Source organism: Sus scrofa, unplaced genomic scaffold (genome assembly GCF_000003025.6).
Source record: "Sus scrofa isolate TJ Tabasco breed Duroc unplaced genomic scaffold, Sscrofa11.1 Contig2453, whole genome shotgun sequence".
NCBI lineage: Eukaryota > Metazoa > Chordata > Mammalia > Artiodactyla > Suidae > Sus > Sus scrofa.
The window spans coordinates 249,767-267,547 of record NW_018085094.1 but is presented as its reverse complement, the minus strand read 5'-3'; the positions used below and the strand labels follow the sequence as shown (position 1 = coordinate 267,547).

Genomic DNA, 17,781 nt, shown 5'->3' with positions numbered 1-17,781 from the left:
TATGTTCTCTTCTAGGTGTTACTCTTATTTTTTGTAAGACTTTCATGGTTTTGATGGCTGGGTAATATTATGTCACTGTGGTTTTAATTTATCTTTTTCTGATTATTAATGTTGTTGATAACTTTTTCTTAGGTTTATTTGTGTGTTATCCTTTGGTTTATTTGTATGTTATCCTTTGAGGTTTCTTGCTAATTTTCTCTGGGTTGATTATATTTTTCTTAGTGAGTGCAGCATCTCTTTGTTATGGATTCAGACCATTGAACAATTAAACTTTTACTTTCTTCATGGTTTCTTTTGATGATTACTTTTAATGTAGTCTAAATTATCAGTCTTTTCCTCTATAGCTTGTATATTGAGTGTTCTGTTTAAAGTCTTCACCTGCTCTGCAAGCAACAAGATATCCTCCTCTGTTATCTTCAAAAGTTTTATTGTTTTGTCTTTTCTCCCTAGATTTGTAATCATCCTGGAAAATGTTTTTGAGGTAGCGATCATATGTTATTATCTGCCTGCATAGGTGAGAGTCTGCTATGTGAATCTCTATTGTATTTCATTATGTGTTTGTGTATTCTTGTACAAATTAGAGTGTCTAATTATCAGTGCATTGTAATAAGTCTTTGTATCTGAAATAAGTCTTTGTATCTGGAATAGTTAACTCTTTCTACTTTGTTTTTTTAAAGATTATCTTGGCCATTTTGGGCCCTTTTGAGTAAAAATTTTAGAGTCAGTTTATCATATCCCGTTAAAACACACTTGCACAACTTGGGATATTGATTAAAATGTCATTAAATTTAACTGTCATTTTGGAAAAAAGTGAAATAACAGAGATTTCAAATTCACAAATGTGATACATTTGTTTATGTGCACCTGTCATTTTTTTCTCTTATTGAAGGGCTTTTAAAAAAAAAATTCAGGTGTAACTGACATACATTATGTTAATTATAGGTATATGACATAATGCTTTGTGTATATTGTTAAATGATCACCACAGTAGGTCTAGTTTTCATCTCTCAGTGTACATAGTTACAAATTTTTGTTTTATGATGATGAAAACTTAGAGATCTGGTGTTGGTTTTTTTTTTTTTTTTTTTTTTTTTTTTGGCTTTTTGTCTTTTCTAGGGCCGCTCCTGAGGCATATGGAGGTTCCCAGGCTAGGGGTCCAATTGGAGCTGTAGCCGCTGGCCTACGTCAGAGCCACAACAATGCGGGATCCGAGCCATGTCTGCGACCTACACCACAGCTCACAGCAACGCCAGATCCTTAACCCACTGAGCAAGGCCAGGGATCGAACCCGCAACCTCATGGTTCCTAGTTGGATTCATTAACCACTGAGCCACAATGGGAACTCCGAGACCTGTTAACTATAGTCACTTATTTTATAGCTGGAAATTTGTACTTTTTAACCACATTTACCCATTTTGCTAACCCATCACCCCCACTCTGATAAGTACCTATCTATTCTCTGTATCTATGAGCTTTTTTTTTTTTTTTTTTTTTTACTGGCCACACTGGTGGCATATGGAAGTTCCCGTCCTGGAATCAAACCTGCACCTCTACAGTGAACAAAACTGCTTCAGTCAGTTTCTTAACACACTATGCCACTGTGGGAACTCCCTTTTTCTAAAAAAAATATTCCACATATAGGTGATATTATATAGCATTTGTCTTTGTCTGACTTACTTCACTTAGCATAATACCCATGTTGTCTCAAATGGCAAGATTTCAGTCTTTTTTATGGCCAGATAGTCCATTGGATGAATATATCCATTCATCTGTTGATGGACACTTAGGTTGTTTCCATATCTTTACTGTTGAAAAAATGCTGTAGTGAACATGGGGGTACATGTATCTTTTTAGAGTAGTGTTTTAATTTTCTTCTAATAAATATCCCACAGTGGAATTTCTGGATCATATGGTTGTTCTTTTTTTATTTTATTTTATTTTATTTTATTTTATTTAGGCTTTTTTGTCTTTTTAGGGCCGCACTCACGGCATATGGAGGTTCCCGGGCTAGGGGTTCAGTCGGAGCTACAGCTGCAGGCCTGTGCCACAGCCACAGCAATGCCAGATCTGAGCAGTGTCTGCGACCTACACCACAGCTCACGTCAATGCCCAATCCTTAACCCACTGAGCGAGGCCAGGGATCCAACCTGCATCCTCATGAATGCTAGTTATGTTCGATAACCACTGAGCCACAGTGGGAACTCCCATATGGTAGTTCTATTTTTAATTGTTTTTGAGGAACCTCCCTACTATTCTCCGTAGTGGCTGAACCAATTTATATTTACACCAAGGGTGTACAAGGGTTCTCTTTTCTCCACATCCTCACCAGCACTTATCTCTTATCAGTCTTGGTGATCACTATTCTTAAAGGTGTGAGGTGACATCTCATTGTGGTTTTGATTTGCATTTCCCTTATGTTTTGTGATGCTGAGCACTTCTCTCGTATCTTTTGGCCATTTGGATGTCTTCTTTGGAAAGAATATCTATTTAGTTCTTGTGACCATTTTTTAATTGGGTTGTTTGGGTTTTTTGTTTTAAGTTGTATGAATTCTTTATAAATTTTTAGAAATTAATGCTGCATCTGATACATGGTTTGCAGAATATATCTCCCATTCTCTAGGCTGCCTTTTCATTTTGTTGGCTGTTTATTTTGCTGTGCAGAAGCTTTTAACTTTTGATGTAGTCCCACTGGTTGAATTTTGTTTGTTTGCTTGTGCTTTTGGTGTCATGTGTATAAAACCAAGACCAGCATTGAGGAACTTCTTCCCTATGTTTTCTTCTAGGAGTTTTATGGTTTCAGGAATTATGTTTAAGTCTTAGATCCATGTTTTAGTTAATATTTATGAGTAGTGTAGAGGGATCAGTTTTATCTTCTGCATGTGTTTATCCAGTTTTACCAGCATCATTTGTTGAAGAGACTGTCTTTTCCCTATTGAATGGTCCTACCTTTCTTATTAAATATTAGTTGACTGTTAATGTCGAGGTTTAATTCTGGGTTCTCCGGTTCCATTGGTCTGTGTATCTATTTTTATGCCAGTATCATGAAAGTTTTTTTTTAATTTATTTTTTTATGGCCACACCTATGGAATATGGAAATTCCTGGGCCAGGGATTGAATCTGAGCCACAGCTGTTACCTATGCCATAGCTGTGGCAATACCAGATCCTTTAACCCACTGTTCCAGGCTGGAGATAGAACCTATGCATCCACAGTGACCTGAACCACTGCAGTTGGATTCTTAACCCACTGTGCCACAATGGGAACTCCTAATTTTTATTTTATGATCAAGTAAATGAACTGGAGTATAATTGATTTACAATGTTGTGTTAGTTTCAGGTGTATAGCAAAGTGATTCAGTTACGCATACAGATATATCCATTCTTTTTCAGATTCTTTTCCCATATAGCTCATTACAGAATATTGAGTAGTTCCCTGTGCTACACAATAGGTCCCTGTTGATTATCTATTCTATATGAAGGGTGTATATGTTAATTCTAAACACTCAGTTTGTCCTTCCTCCTGCATGTCCAGTTTGGAAGTTGTCTTCGAAGTCTGTGAGTCTGCTTCTGTTTGGTAAATAAGTTCATTTGTATTATTTTTATTAGATTCCACATATTAGTGATCTCATAGTATATTTGCCTGTCTTTCTGGCTTACTTCACTTAGTATTATAATCTCTAGGTCCATCCATGTTGCTGCAAATGGCATTATTTTATTTCTTTTTATGGCTGAGTAATATTCCATTGTATATATGTACCATAGCTTCTTTATCTGTTCCTCTGTTGGTGGACATTTAGGTTGCATCCATGTTTTGGGTATTGTAAATAGTGCTGCAGTGAACACCGGGGTGCATGTATTGAATTAGGTTTTCTCTGGATGTATGTTCAGCAATAGGATTGCTGGATCATATGGTAGTTCTATTTTTAGTTTTTAGGGAAACTTCATGCTGTTCTCCTTAGTGGCCATACCAATTTACATTCCCATCAACAGTGTAAGAAGTTTCCCTTTCCCCACACCCTCTCCAGCATTTATTGTTTGTAGACTTTATGATGATGGCCATTCTGAACTGTGTGAAGTTATAACTCATTGTCGTTTTGATTTGCATTTCTCTAATAATTAATGATGTTGAGCATGTTTTCATGTGGTTTTTGGCCATCCCTCTTCTTTGGGAAAAATTTAGATCTGCCCATTTTTTTAGTTGGGTTGACTGGATTTTTTTTTTTTTTGATATAGAGCTGCATGAGCTGTTTATATATTTTGGAGATTAATCCCTTTTGGTCACTTTGTTTACAAATATTTTCTTCCATTCTGTGGGTTGTCTTTTTGTTTTGCTTATGGTTCCCTATGCTGTGCAAAAGCTTTTAAGTTTAATGAGGTCCCATTTGTTTATTTTTTAGTTTTAATTACTTTAGGAGGTATTACTGTGATTTATGTCAGAGTGTTCTGCCTATATTTCCTTTTGAGAGTTTTAAGGTATCCAGCCTTGCATTTAGGTCTTTAAACCGTTTTGATTTTTTTTTTTTTTTTTTTGCGAATACTGGTAGAGAAAGTTCTAATTTCATTCTTTTTTCGTGTAACTGTTTAGTTTTCCCAGCACCACTTATTGAAGAGACTGTCTTTTCTCCATTTGTATGTTCTTGCCTCCTTTGTCATGGACTAATTGACCACATGCGTGTGTGTTTATTTCCAGGCTTTGTATCCTGCACCTCTGATCTACATTTCTGTTTTTGTCCCAGTACCATACTCTTTTGATGACTGTAGCTTTGTAGTATAGTTTAAAGTCAGAGAGCCTGATTGCCCCAATTCCATTTTTCTTTCTCAGAACTGCTTTGGCTGTTTGGGATCTTTTGTGCTTCCATACAAATTTTAAAAGTTGAACCAACATACTCATGGAAACTAGCTAGATTCTTTTTTTTGGTGGGGGTGGGGGGAGGCGCTGCACCCATGGCATATGAAGGTTCCCAGGATAGGGGTCAAATCAGAAAATTGGAGCTGTAGCTGCTGGCCTATGCCACAGCCACAGCAATGCCATATCTGAGTCGCATCTGTGACCTACACCACATCTCACAGCAACAGCAGATCCTTAACCCACTGAGCGAGGCCTAGAATCAAACCTGTGTCCCCATGGATACTAGTCAAATTTGTTTCTGCTGAGCCATGACAGGAACTCCAAATTCTTTATTTCTGATTTGGTCTTTTTTGTTTGTTTTCTAGTTCCTTGTTAAAATTTTCATGGTGTTTATCTTTTCTTTTTCCTAATTCAGTTAACATTTTTATCACCAATGCTTTGAATATTTTATCTGGCAAATTGTTCATTTATTTCATTATTTTTTTCAGCAGTTTTTCTCTTGCTGTTTCAGTTGAGAGCAGCTCCTCTGCCTTTTCATTTTGCTTAATTTTCTCTGCCAATGAATTTAGGAAAAACAGTTACTACTCTCATCTTGAAGGGGTGGTCCCATGTGGGAATAGCCCTCTTTGAACTTTTGCCAATACCTTTGGTGGGAGAGGTAGATTTGACATGGATGCAAGTCCTGTCTTTACTTAGGGTGCTGGCAGCTGTCACCTGGGTAGTTGATCAGTTTGGAAATGTGGGTGCTAGAGCCTAAGGAGGTGTGGGATGGGACTTCCTCTCTGCTCAGTGGCCATTACCACCCTATTGGGAGTGGGGTCTTATTCTAAGAAGCCCTAAATGTTGACCCCAAGCTGGCTGTTCTTTTAAGTGTGTTTTCCCCTCCCAGCACCAGGAGCCTTGCCCCAAGAGTGCTTTGATGATGACCATTCTGACCAGTATGAGGTGATATCTCATTGTAGTTTTGATTTGCATTTTCTAATAATCAGTGACATGGAGCATTTTTCATGTGCTTTTTGGCCATCTGTATATCTTCTTTAGAGAACTGTCTATTTAAATCTTCTGCCCATTTTTGATTGAGTTACTTGGTTTTTTTTTATATTTTGCTATATGAACTATTTGTATATTTTGGAAATTAAGCCCTTATTGGTCACATCATTTGCAGATATTTTCCTCCATTCTATAAGGTGTCTTTGCATTTTGTTGATGGTTTCCTTTGCTGTTCTAAACTTGTAGGTTCCATTTATTTTTGCCTTGGAAGACTGACCTAAAAAAATTGGCATAATTTTTGTCACAGAATATTTTGCCTATGTTCATTTATAGGAATTTTATGGTGTCATATATTATGTTTAAGTCTTTAAGCCATTTTGAGTTTATTTTTGTGCATGCTGTGAGGCAATGTTATAACTTCACTGATTTAGATGCAGCTGGTCAGCTTTCCCAATAGCAACTTTCTGAAAAGACTGTCTTTTCCCCATTGTTTATTCTTATGTCCTTTGTCAAAGATTAATTGACCATAGGTGTTTGTGTTTATTTCTGGCCTCTCTCTTCTGTTCCATTGATCCATATGTCCAGTACCACACTGTTTTGATTACTGTTGCTTTATAGTATTGTTTTCAGTCTGGGAGGGTTATGCCTTCAGCTCTGTTTTTTTCCTCAGGATTGCTTTCTTAATTCTTGGATTATTGTGATTTTGTATGAATTTTAAGATTATCCTAGTTCTTTGAAAAATGTCATTGGTAATTTGAAAATGATTGCCTCAAATGCGTAGCTTTTTTTGGATAATATGGCTATTTTAACAATATTAATTCTTTCAATCCAAGAGCTGGGATATCTTTCTATTTCTTTGAATCATCTTCAGTTTCCTTTATCAATATTTTCTACTTCTCAGCATATTAGTCTTTTACTTTCTTAATCAGGTTTATTCTTAAGTATTTTTTGGTGTGATTTTAAAAGGAATTGATTTAAATTTTTTTCTGTTAGTGTTAGTGTAAAGAAATGCTACAGATTTCTGTTTATTGATCTTGTATCCTGATACCTTGATGAATTCATTTGTCAGTTTTAGTAGTTTCTATGTGGAGTCTGTGGAGTTTTTTTGGTAGAGTATCATGTCTTCTGCATGTAGTGACAATTTTACCTTTTCCCTTCCAATTTGCATAGCTTTTATTTCTTTTTCTTTTCCTTGCTGTGACTAGGACTTCCAATACTCTGTTGAATAGAAGTGGGGAGAATGGGTTTCCCTGTTCCAGATTTTAGCAAGGCTTTCAGCTTTTCACTAATGAGTATTATGTTGGCTGTTGGTTTGTCATAAGTTTCTTTTATTATGCTGAGATATGTTCCCTCCATACCTCCATGAACATATCTCACTTTGGTGAGTTTTTATCATGAACGAATGTCAAATTGGATCAGTATTTAAATTCTTTTTTTTTTTTTTTTTTTGGTCTTTTTGCCATTTCTTGGGCTGTTCCTGCGGCATATGGAGGTTCCCAGGCTAGGGGTTGAATCAGAGCTGTAGCCACCAGCCTATGCCAGAGCCACAGCAACACGGGATCCAAGCTGCATCTGCAACCTACACCACAGCTCACAGCAACGCTGGATCCTTAACCCACTGAGCAAGGCCAGGGAATCGAACCCACAATCTCATGGTTCCTAGTCGGATTCGTTAACCACTGTGCCACGCCGGGAACTCCTGGATCAGTATTTAAATTCTTTTGCTACTCAATTCCCTTGTGGAAAATTTGCACAAATTAGCAATCTCAGTGGTAGTAAAAACAGTACTTGTTTGAACATAGTTCAGAAAACACCCTTTTATATTATCCTGAAATGTTTTCAGAGACCTCAGCTCATCTTTAGATTTAGACTTCTTGATATTACTTTATTATTCATTTGTAGTTGTCATTTTTACATAGTCACTTGACCCTTGAACAGTGTGGGAATTAACCTATACTTTATAGTTGGCCCCGTATCTATGGTTCCTCTGCATCCACAATTCAGTTAGACACAGATGCTGTAGTACTGTGGTATTTAATATTGAAAAATATCTGCATATAAGTGGACCTCTGCAATTCAAACCCACATGTTCAAGGGTCAAGTATATACTTCCAAGTTTGTAACTTCTTATTTAAATATGATCCAGAGGTGGTCAGTCAAATTTTTGTTGTCAGTCACACATATGTATTCTGTCTAGAGCTGACTAAATGGCTAGAGTATAAAATTGTGTCAAGATTGTGTAAAAATATTCGGTGTGAAAATGATGCAATAATTTTTTAAATGTCTGTAGTGTGTTATTATAAGGTCATGTATGATTATAGCTATGTAAAATATTCAAAGATTAGAAAATAGTATACCTAGTGGATGCTGCTGTGTAGAAGTGATTATTGTTTTTTTATCTCCTCTATCTCAAAGCAATTCTATATAGTTATGCCATTGTTTTTTAAAATAATTAAGCCGTCATACAAACCAAAGTATCATGAGTACAATTCAGTATACTATCAATGGATCTACCTTTTATTCAGGCTGTCATCTTTTAAGAAGTTCAAATTAGTTAAAGTAGATAAATAAATGGATCTTCCATCATTTCCCTTATACTAATAATGCGTTTATCATCACCTTCTTCCAAAAAGCATTTACAGTGTTTAGTAAAAGAAGTAAGAGAACATAATATAATAAAAATCAGCTATGAGTGAAATGGAAAATGAAAGATAAGACGAAACTATGGGGGGGGACGTAAAATGGAGATAAGAATGATACTAATCAAAAACATACATTCTGGAACCACAAAACATGGGAAAGGTGGGCCATGTACTTACTTCAAATTTTCCAGTAGCCAGAACAAAAAGTACATCTGGTCCACAGATTAAAAAGCACAAATAAACTCCAGATACCATCCAAGTATTTAATTCCTCACATGAAGCTGTTAAAGTTATGAGAACTCTGATCTTCAGAACCTTCTCCAGAAAGCACTGTGGAGAGGACATTTTCCTCCTCTACTCCCAGTGGGCCTGGCCATATTCTTTCTTAGAGGTCTCACCCAGGCACAGTTCAGTTGGAACAGTTCTTTAGGCCAGTGGGACCAAGTGCAAAGCACCCTTAGGTGGCCTGAGATAGTTTTCTGTTGGATAGAGTACATGGGGTAGTACATAAGAGTAGTTTCCAGGGGTGGATAGAGTACATGCAAAGACATTGATATGTAACATAGTCTGAGAAAATTTTTTAGACTTTTTCCCCCTCAGTAAAACTTACGATATTTGGTGGGAGAGTGTACTTCCTGGAATGTCTGGGATACACTTACTGTATTTTACCAATCAAATATAGACTCTTTGGCCTTGATAGACACTTGGGCTGGGGCAATGCTTAGAGCTTCTTAGGAAGTGAGGAACCCAGACTAAGATTATTCCCACATCTGTGGACACCCCATCTCCTCTCACTGACGAGTCACAGGAGTATTAATGGGAAGGATAACAGTTCCTCTCAAAGAGTAATTTAGATTCTGCTTTAATATACAGACTGATGGCAGTGAAGTTTTCTTGTATATAGCACCATCACAGATATGTTAACCATATATTTTAGGGTGATAACAAACCCTCACCTTGACTAGAAAAATCTCAAAGAAGCACTCTTAGAATGCCTAAGTTGGATCATTATAATTCTCTAATAGGCCCTCTAAAATAAACTATTTGTGGATCCAGTGTTGGTTGTCACTGAAGTGGCTCTGGTTGCTGCTGTGGCATAGGTTTGATTCCTGGCCCAGGAACTTCTGCATGCCATAGGCATGGCCAAAAACAAACAAACAAACCGAAAAAAATAGACGTTAAGAATTTAAGGGAGTAGGAATTCCTGCTATCATGCAGTGGGATCAGTGGTGTCTTGGGAGCATTGGGATGTAGGGTCAATCCCTGGCCTGGCCCATGGGTTAAGGATCTGGTGTTCCTGCAGCTGCATAGGTCTTGACTGCTGTTTAGATCTAATCCCTGGCCCAGGAACTCCACATGCTGTGGTGGGGCAGCTGGGGAGTGGGGAGGGGGGCAAAAAAAGAAAAAAGAATTTAAGGGAATAGAGTACTGATAGGGAAACATATTACTGTTTTAATTCAGATGTAAAACTATGATTTAATTTGTTAAAAGACAGTTTTTATCAGTCTTGACCCTTGTAGTTCGTTAATACTCATTGTGTGTCTGCTATGTATATAGAATAACATATTGGGGAAAGCAACAGTGTATGGTTGATAAGGGGTTTAAATATTCTACTTGGGAAAATAACACACCAGGATGTTAAACAGAAATACAACAGAGGAAAAGACTATATACATGGATGGTTGAGGAATTGCCACAGGACAGTTATTAATTGAATTCAAAACATAGTAATAGCACAAATGGGCCAAGGAAACTTTGTAGATTAAAGTTTGTTCAACTAGGTTCTCATTGTAAAGTAACAATTCAGTGTTGGTTCTGTGGAAATGTGTACATATGATGAAAATTTTGAATTTTTCTAAAAAGGATATTTTAAAATACAGGAAATATCTGATTATTCTAATCAAGGATTTTTTTTTTTCTCCACCCAAGGTATGCAGAAGTTCCTGGGCCAGGGATCAAATCCTGGCCGGAACAGTGGCCTCAACCACAGCAGTGACAGTGCCAGATCTTTAACTTGCTAGGTCACCAGGGAACTCCAAACACAGATTTTTAAAAAATCAAGTTATATTTGAATAATACAAAGTGGTTTTCACAACTCTTTCCACCTAGTATTTGCTCCTACCTCACATCAATCCTACAAAAAAAGATAAGAGCAGCCATTTTTCCTGAATTACTAGTGAGAACATGAAGTCCTGATAAATTTATGACGTTTATCTAGGGTGCAGCATTGATTATATCCTAGAATATGCTGTCTACTTCTTATTTTACTTTATAACATAAAATTGCCAATAAGTTTAGATGTAATGAATCACTTGATACTTTTGTTATCATTTGATACACAAAAGTACTCCTTGGGTATCTTGTTAAGCAAATGAAGAAAAGATTATAGCCAGCTGTTCGTATTGACAAGCCATCTCTTTTGTTTTTTCCTTTTTTTTTTGGTCTTTTTGCCATTTCTTGGGCCACTTCCACGGCATATAGAGGTTCCCAGGCTACGGTCTACTCGGAGCTGTAGCCGCCAGCCTACACCAGAGCCACAGCAACATGGGATCTGAGCTGCATCTGAGACCTATACCACAGCTCACAGCAACACCAGATCCTTAACCCACTGAGCAAGGGCAGGGATCGAACCCGCAACCTCATGGTTCCTAGTCGGATTTGTTAACCACCGCGCCACGACGGAACTCCTTTTCGTTTTTGACAAATGGGTTCATTCAACAGACATTTAGAGGCTTTTATGAAGTCATAACATTGTCAAATGCTAGGGGAGATTTACAGGATAATATATATTCCTCCTGTGCTGAAGGAGTTTCAGTTGGTTTGATGGGAGACGAAATACACTCAGGAGAGTGTTAGGCCCCCCGTTCTGGATTCCACGCTGTTCCTTATCAGAATGAGGGGTGGCCGGCATGCTTTCAGCATTGCGATTCAGCAGGTGAGATGCCAACTAGACTTAATCATTGGTTAGATTCCATGAGGGGAGGATTGGGTAGGCCATTCTAGTGGAGCAGAGCCTGATTTAGGAAACATGAAGAGATGAATGTGGGAAGAGGTTTGGGAGGAATCTGCAAAACTGACCCATAGCTTGAAGAGTTGACATTTGATTCTGTGGAATCAAAAAGAGCCATGAAAGAAATTTGTGTTTTGTTTATTCTCTGCAAGTAGGGCCATATGGTGAAGGAGAGGTTTAGAGTTTTCCATCACAGCACTGTAACATATTCTGAAAGACTGGAGGTCTGGCCAGACTGGTTTGGGTTTATGGAGGGTTTTAGAGTGCTTTTACCAAACTTTGTGTTTTGGCGAATGATGAAATCCTAAGTGAAGCCATTTATCCTCTTGGCTGTTGGTGCTGCCTCTTCTACATGGAAACAATAAAATCAGAGGCCAAGTGAGTTTATTATTAGAATGCTAAATCTTTGAATCAGAGTCCTTTTCCAGGAAATGTACAGCTCACTACTCTGGCAGGTGTTTGACAACTCCTTACATGAAAGGTTCATGCAATGTGGACATGAAAAAGGCAGGATTCTGTGCCTAATGGTTGCCCATAGCCTAGAAGGTGTTTCCTAAACCAGCAGCTGGATGCAGCACCATCAGGGCATCAAGCCTTGACATCATTCCTTGCCCATTTGTGACCTTGTCCTCATAAAATGAGGCATCTCTGATGTTTTTGCTGGTTCACATACATTGAATCCCTTTAGTTTTACCAGTGAGAGCTCATTTCTAATACCATATTAATTAATTAAACAATTCATTTTGCCAGTGAAAAGTTACTTCTGATAATCAGTATGCCAAACAGCAAAGCCTCTTGGGTCAATCAATATATGAATACTTGAAAGAGATGTGAATGGCTGAAATGCTGGGCCTCGTCTGAAAGGTGACCCTTTCTGATTTAATATTAGCTGACCCAAGAACCTGAGTTGTTAGGTAGGGCCAGTGACTGTCCTTAAGGTAAAGCTTAAACTGACTGATTTATACATTGTATTTTACTGTTGATGCTGAAGAATATTTTATGAATTTCTTAAATTAACTTGTTACAAAAAGTATGGAAATGGCAATGCCTGTCTCTGTTTACTTGTATGGTGGTTTTTTGTAGTGCGATTTTTTGTTTTTGTTTCTATCGCTCTTATTCTCTCTGCTTTACTTTATGTGGATCAAATGGCTTAGGGATCTATACCTGTAAGTAAGGAAACTGTTACAAAGAGAATGGAGGGCATGTGCACTATGTGTCCTAAAGCAGTTGTTATTCCGAAATCCTAGTGAGCAGTTTCCCAAGGTGGTCACAAGCCTCAGAGTGGCCTCCTTTGTGAGATTTCCACTTGGCTTCCTGGCATGAGGTGTAGTTGTGAGCCTGCTTCTCATTCTGTCCAGATTCTGTTGGTCTGCAGCTGGTAGGGCTTTCTTGGCCAAATCCCTGTCCTGTTCTTTTTTTTTTCTTGGCAGTTTCATTTGCATTTTCTTAGTTTCTCTCCCAAACAGTTCCCAACCTCTTCTCAGGATAATCAGTGTCCTGGGCTTTTTGTTGTTGAAGGCAAGGAAGCTATTACTGTCCCAGGGTGCCCAGCATAGCCTGTCCTCTGACTTTGCCACGAGTGTTTACACAGATTATAAAAGGACATCATATTCCAGTACATTGAAGATTGAGGCACTCTGTGATTGAGACGATTTTCTGACCATATAATTCCCTGCAGGCCCATATGGCCTCTTACCTCCAAAGAAATAGATTTCCATAGAAAAGAAGTTGTGACATGTATGGTTATGAAAATGAAATGACTGTGTGAAAGAATATTTATGTGATGAATCTACATTGAATAATATAAAATGCCATTTAGTGTTTATGTATATTCTAGCAAAAATACACATGTATATTTTTTATGGAAATGATGTTGCAATATATCAATCAAGAAAACTCTATTTTTTCCTGACTGAATTAAAATAGCTTAAATTTTCCTTTTTCTTTTGAAATATAGCAAGATCAGCTTTACACCTGGGCTGCAGTTAGCCAACCCACACACTCACTGGATTATGTAGAAGGACAGTTTCCCAGGCGAGTACCGTCTGCTTGGCCACCACCTAAACCTCCTGATGAAGAACACAGGCCTAAGGATGCTGACACAGGTAGGCCCCTGGGAAGAGTAACATCAAATATCTGTGCAGTGCTTACTGGTCGTGAGTCTGAGTTTCTCTTCTAAGTATATCTTAGATTATAAACTGTATATAACTCAAGCTAAATCACTGGAATATGTTGTATTTCCCATCCCATCTTGAAGACCTCAGAGCTAAAGTTTTTGGGGAATGGGACACTGGATTGTCCAATTACTACTTGATAGGAAAATTTGAAAACCACTGCCTCAGGGTCAAGCATGGCTACCACCTGAGGGAAAGCTACCCACCTGTGGACTGAGAGAGTATGCGAGAGAACTTTCTGTCTACTGACCCTCGAAGGTGGTAGCCACCTTGTCTCTTTGCATTGTCTCTTCCCTTACTGCTTTCTTTGAGCTTTCCTTAGTTTTTTCTTTGCCTTCAGAGATAAGTGGCAGAGGCAAGAGAGAGATTCTTTTTACCAATTCTAGAGTAGTCTTAAAAATTGTACATTGTTCGGATGTAATGTTTTTCTAAAAAATGTTTCCTTTTGGTTGTTTTTTCTCTTTGTACCTGTGTTGTCCTAAAATATTTTGTGTTATTTTTGAAGTATTTTGAAGATAACATGAGATTAATATCAGATTAACACATAATGTGGAGCCCGAAACTAGGAAAACACTCTACAGTTATTGTATTGAATTAATCGTATTTGTGTAACAATGTTTTTGTGGGATTTAATTTATTCCTTGTTTCTTTTTTCACTTGCGCATAATAAATTCCCAGCTTCTTCTTGGTGAACTGATCAGGAACACTGACATTGGATCCATATATGGAGAGTAAATAGAAGGACATTATTACTATTCAGAAATCTTTCCCTGGAGTTCCCATTGTGACACAGTGGAAACGGATCCAACTGTTGAGGGTTTGATCCCTGGCCTCGCTCAGTGGGTTAAGGATCCGGCATTGTCGTGGGCTGTGGTGTAGTTCACAGATGCGGCTCTGATCTGGCATTGCTGTGGCTATGGCCTAGGCCGGCAGCTGTAGCTCTGATTTTGACCTCTAGCCTGGGAACCTACATATGCTGCGGGTGCAGCCCTATAAAGCAAAAAAAAAAAAAAAAAAAAAAAAAAAATGTAAAAAAGAAGTCCTTCCTAGAGTTCCTTGGTGGCTCACTGGGTTAAGGATCTGGCATCATCACTGCTGTGGCTCTGGTTACAGCTGTGGCATGGGTTTGATCCCTCGCCCAGGAACTTCTGCATGCCAAAAAAAAAAAAAAAATTGCAATAAAATATTGTAGGAAAAAAGTTTAAAAAAACAGAAATCTCTCCCTCACCAAATTTTCCTAAGTGCTAGTAGCATGGGTATTAGAGTTTAGGATTTTGATCTTTTCCCCTCATTGAATTACTAAGAGAAAGATAGTGGGATAGCCTAATGTGGACTTGCAATAAAGAGTGTAGCATAAGAGCATGGAGCTTGGCCTCTGCCAATTAATCAGCTTTGTAATATTGAGCAAGTTTGCTAATAAGCACTGTTCTCAATTTTTCCTCACCTGTAAAATGGTGATAAGAATAACATCCATCGCACAGGGATATTTTGAGAATTATATAGAGTATTTTAAACCATTGAATTAGCATTTAGAATGCAGTCATTATCTTCCACAAGAGTTCCCTTTAAGACCAACAGTGACCCACATTGTCAGTGACTTTATTCTCAGTTCCTGCCCAAAGGTCTTCAGTGAGAGCTTAGTGCTCATTACCTCTGTTTTGCTCCCAGTCGTGGACCAATGCTTTCACCTCTCTCTTCTTTGCCCTGGATGGGGGCCTACACCCAAGCCTGCATGTTCCCATTTTAATGCCCTGTGCTTTTGAATCGCTGCTTTGTGTTTACTTGGTGGACTCCCTGAAATGAGCAACAAATGGGAGATGGATGTAAGAAACATGTCCCATGTAGGGCTCTGAGTTTCTTAGGGTACACAGTACAGCTGATCAAGGGCCAAGGTAGAGTTCCTTAACGCAGAGATCTTCAGGGACAAGGAGGATCTGACATAATAACACCTGGGGGAAAAAAGCACATAAAAGCATATTTAGTTGTTTTTTTTTTTTAAAGCATGTACTGAAAGTATTAATCCCATTAATACACTATTTGTTTATGTTGAAATTTACTTACTGGTTAGGAAATAGCCACATGTAGATAAAGTAGAATTAATCAATTTCATTGGGAGTTCTTTTCAACAGTTGTTCATATCTTGTGTTTTACATCATTGATTAGGGTAATGTTTTAATTTTTTTCTTTAGTGTGTTTGTCTTTCTCAGCTTTTCTAACTGAAACATTTGTAGTATGCTCTAAAATTTTAGGGCCATTTTTAAAAGTTATGAAACATTGAATCTTACTGATTTTGTTGTATACTAGAGGAACACCAGATAGAAGGTTCATCAATGATAATCAGAATTTTAGCTTGGTAAACTATGATAGTTGGAATTGATGACAGGAAATTTGTAACCTAGTTTTTCCTTCATTATTTGATGTAAATTATTAAATGCTAGAGCAGTCATTTTTAACAGAATAACTTGTCTTCTTTTAAAATATGCCTTCTTGGGGGTTCCCATTGTGGCACAGTGGAAATGAATCAGACTAGTATCCACGAGGATGCGGGTTCCATCCCTGGCCTTGCTCAGTGGGTCGGGGATCTGGTGTTGCCATGAGCTGAGGTGTAGATCTCAGACATGGCCTGGATCCTGTGTTGCTGTGGCTGTGGTGTAGGCTGGCAGTTATAGCTCCAATTAGACCCCTAGCCTGGGAACTTCCATATGCCACAAGTGTGACCCTAAAAAGCAAATTTTTTTTTTTTAGAGCTGTACCCGTGGCATATGGAAGTTCCCAGGCCAGGAGTCAAATCAGAGCTGTAGTTGCCAGTCTACTCCCCAGCCACAGCAATGTGGAATCCTTTAACCCACTGAGCAAGGCCAGGAATCAAATCCACATCCTCATCAGATTCATTACCACTGAGCCACAAACAGGAACTCCTAAAATATTCATTCTTAAAGAGGATGTTGGAGGTAAGTAGAAAATAGGTAAATGTAGTAACTTGTTTTTCTCCTGTTGATCTGTTATAAATCCAAAAGCCCAACAACTGTTCTTGTCCAAGTGGTCTAATAGCCCATCTCACTTTTTCCTGCTGTGATTCTGCAGGACCTTTCACCCTCCCTCTCCTTGGCCCCCAATCAGTGGTAAAAGTGAGGATGTCGATAATATAGTGAAAACCTTGCATAGAGTCTGTTTTTGTTTGGGGTTTGTTTGTTTATTTGTTTGTAGTAGGAGGATTTTATTAACTGTACAACATACAACTTTCCCAGGCCCCTCTGGGTGCCAGCATACTCTTCAGCCATTGGGCCCAAGGAGTGCCCCTGCTCCTGCACCCACTTGGGACTCCCCAGTAGGGAGATCTGGGCCGACAGTTTCATGGGTGGGAGAGCCAGGGTAAGGGTGGGACTCAGAGTTGGGGTCAAAGCTGGGCACAGGATTAGGACCAGGGCTGGGACCAGATGAGTGGTCAGGGCTGGCTACAAAGCTGGTATTGTACCCAGGCATAGGGTCAGAAGATTTGATAGAAACAGGGTAGGGGTAGATCCAGAGCCAGGGATTGGGGCTGGGTTTGGGGTGGGAGCCCAGCACAGAGCCAGGGTCAGGACCAAGGCCAGAGCTGGCGTCTAGGGCAGAGCCCAGCACATAGACAGCATTGGGACTCAGGAGGGGGAGACCTGTCCCAGCCTCAACATCAAAGCAGGGCTGAGGCCCAGGCAGGGCAGTGGTGATAATTGCAGCCACTGCAGCAGCCATGCCCCTCGTGGCACCCACTTGTGCTTGGTAAGGCTGGAGGCTTTGCCAAAGGCCCTACCCTAGAGCTGGCAGTGGTAGGGGTGCTTGCCCAAATGCACATGCAGGTGCTGCAGCAGTGCCAATCTCTGCCAGCTCGCCTTGGATGGTGGGGCAGGCATGGGGCCGCTGGCCTGTGTGAATGTGCAGGTGGTACTGCAGGTGGGAGCTGTGGCTAAAGGCCCTTCCTGAAACCCTTGGCTGCACACCCTACACTTGTGTGGCCATGGGCCACCCTGTGTGTGCAGGTGCTATACCAGCCACAAGCCATGGTAAAGTCTTTGCTGCACACAGGCAGTTGTGTGGCTTCTCGCCGCTGTGGCTGCTGTGGTGCTTCAGCAGCGTAGAGT

The 17,781-nt window shown here is 39.1% G+C and overlaps 1 protein-coding gene across 1 annotated transcript in view; it reads left to right on the top strand.

The window, feature by feature from the left end:
* FMN2 (formin 2) overlaps window positions 1-17,781 on the top strand; it is a 308,540-nt gene that overhangs the window by 87,097 nt on the left and 203,662 nt on the right. Inside the window, 1 exon segment of the mRNA XM_021081836.1 lies at window positions 13,447-13,594. Coding sequence (XP_020937495.1) covers window positions 13,447-13,594 — 148 coding nt within the window.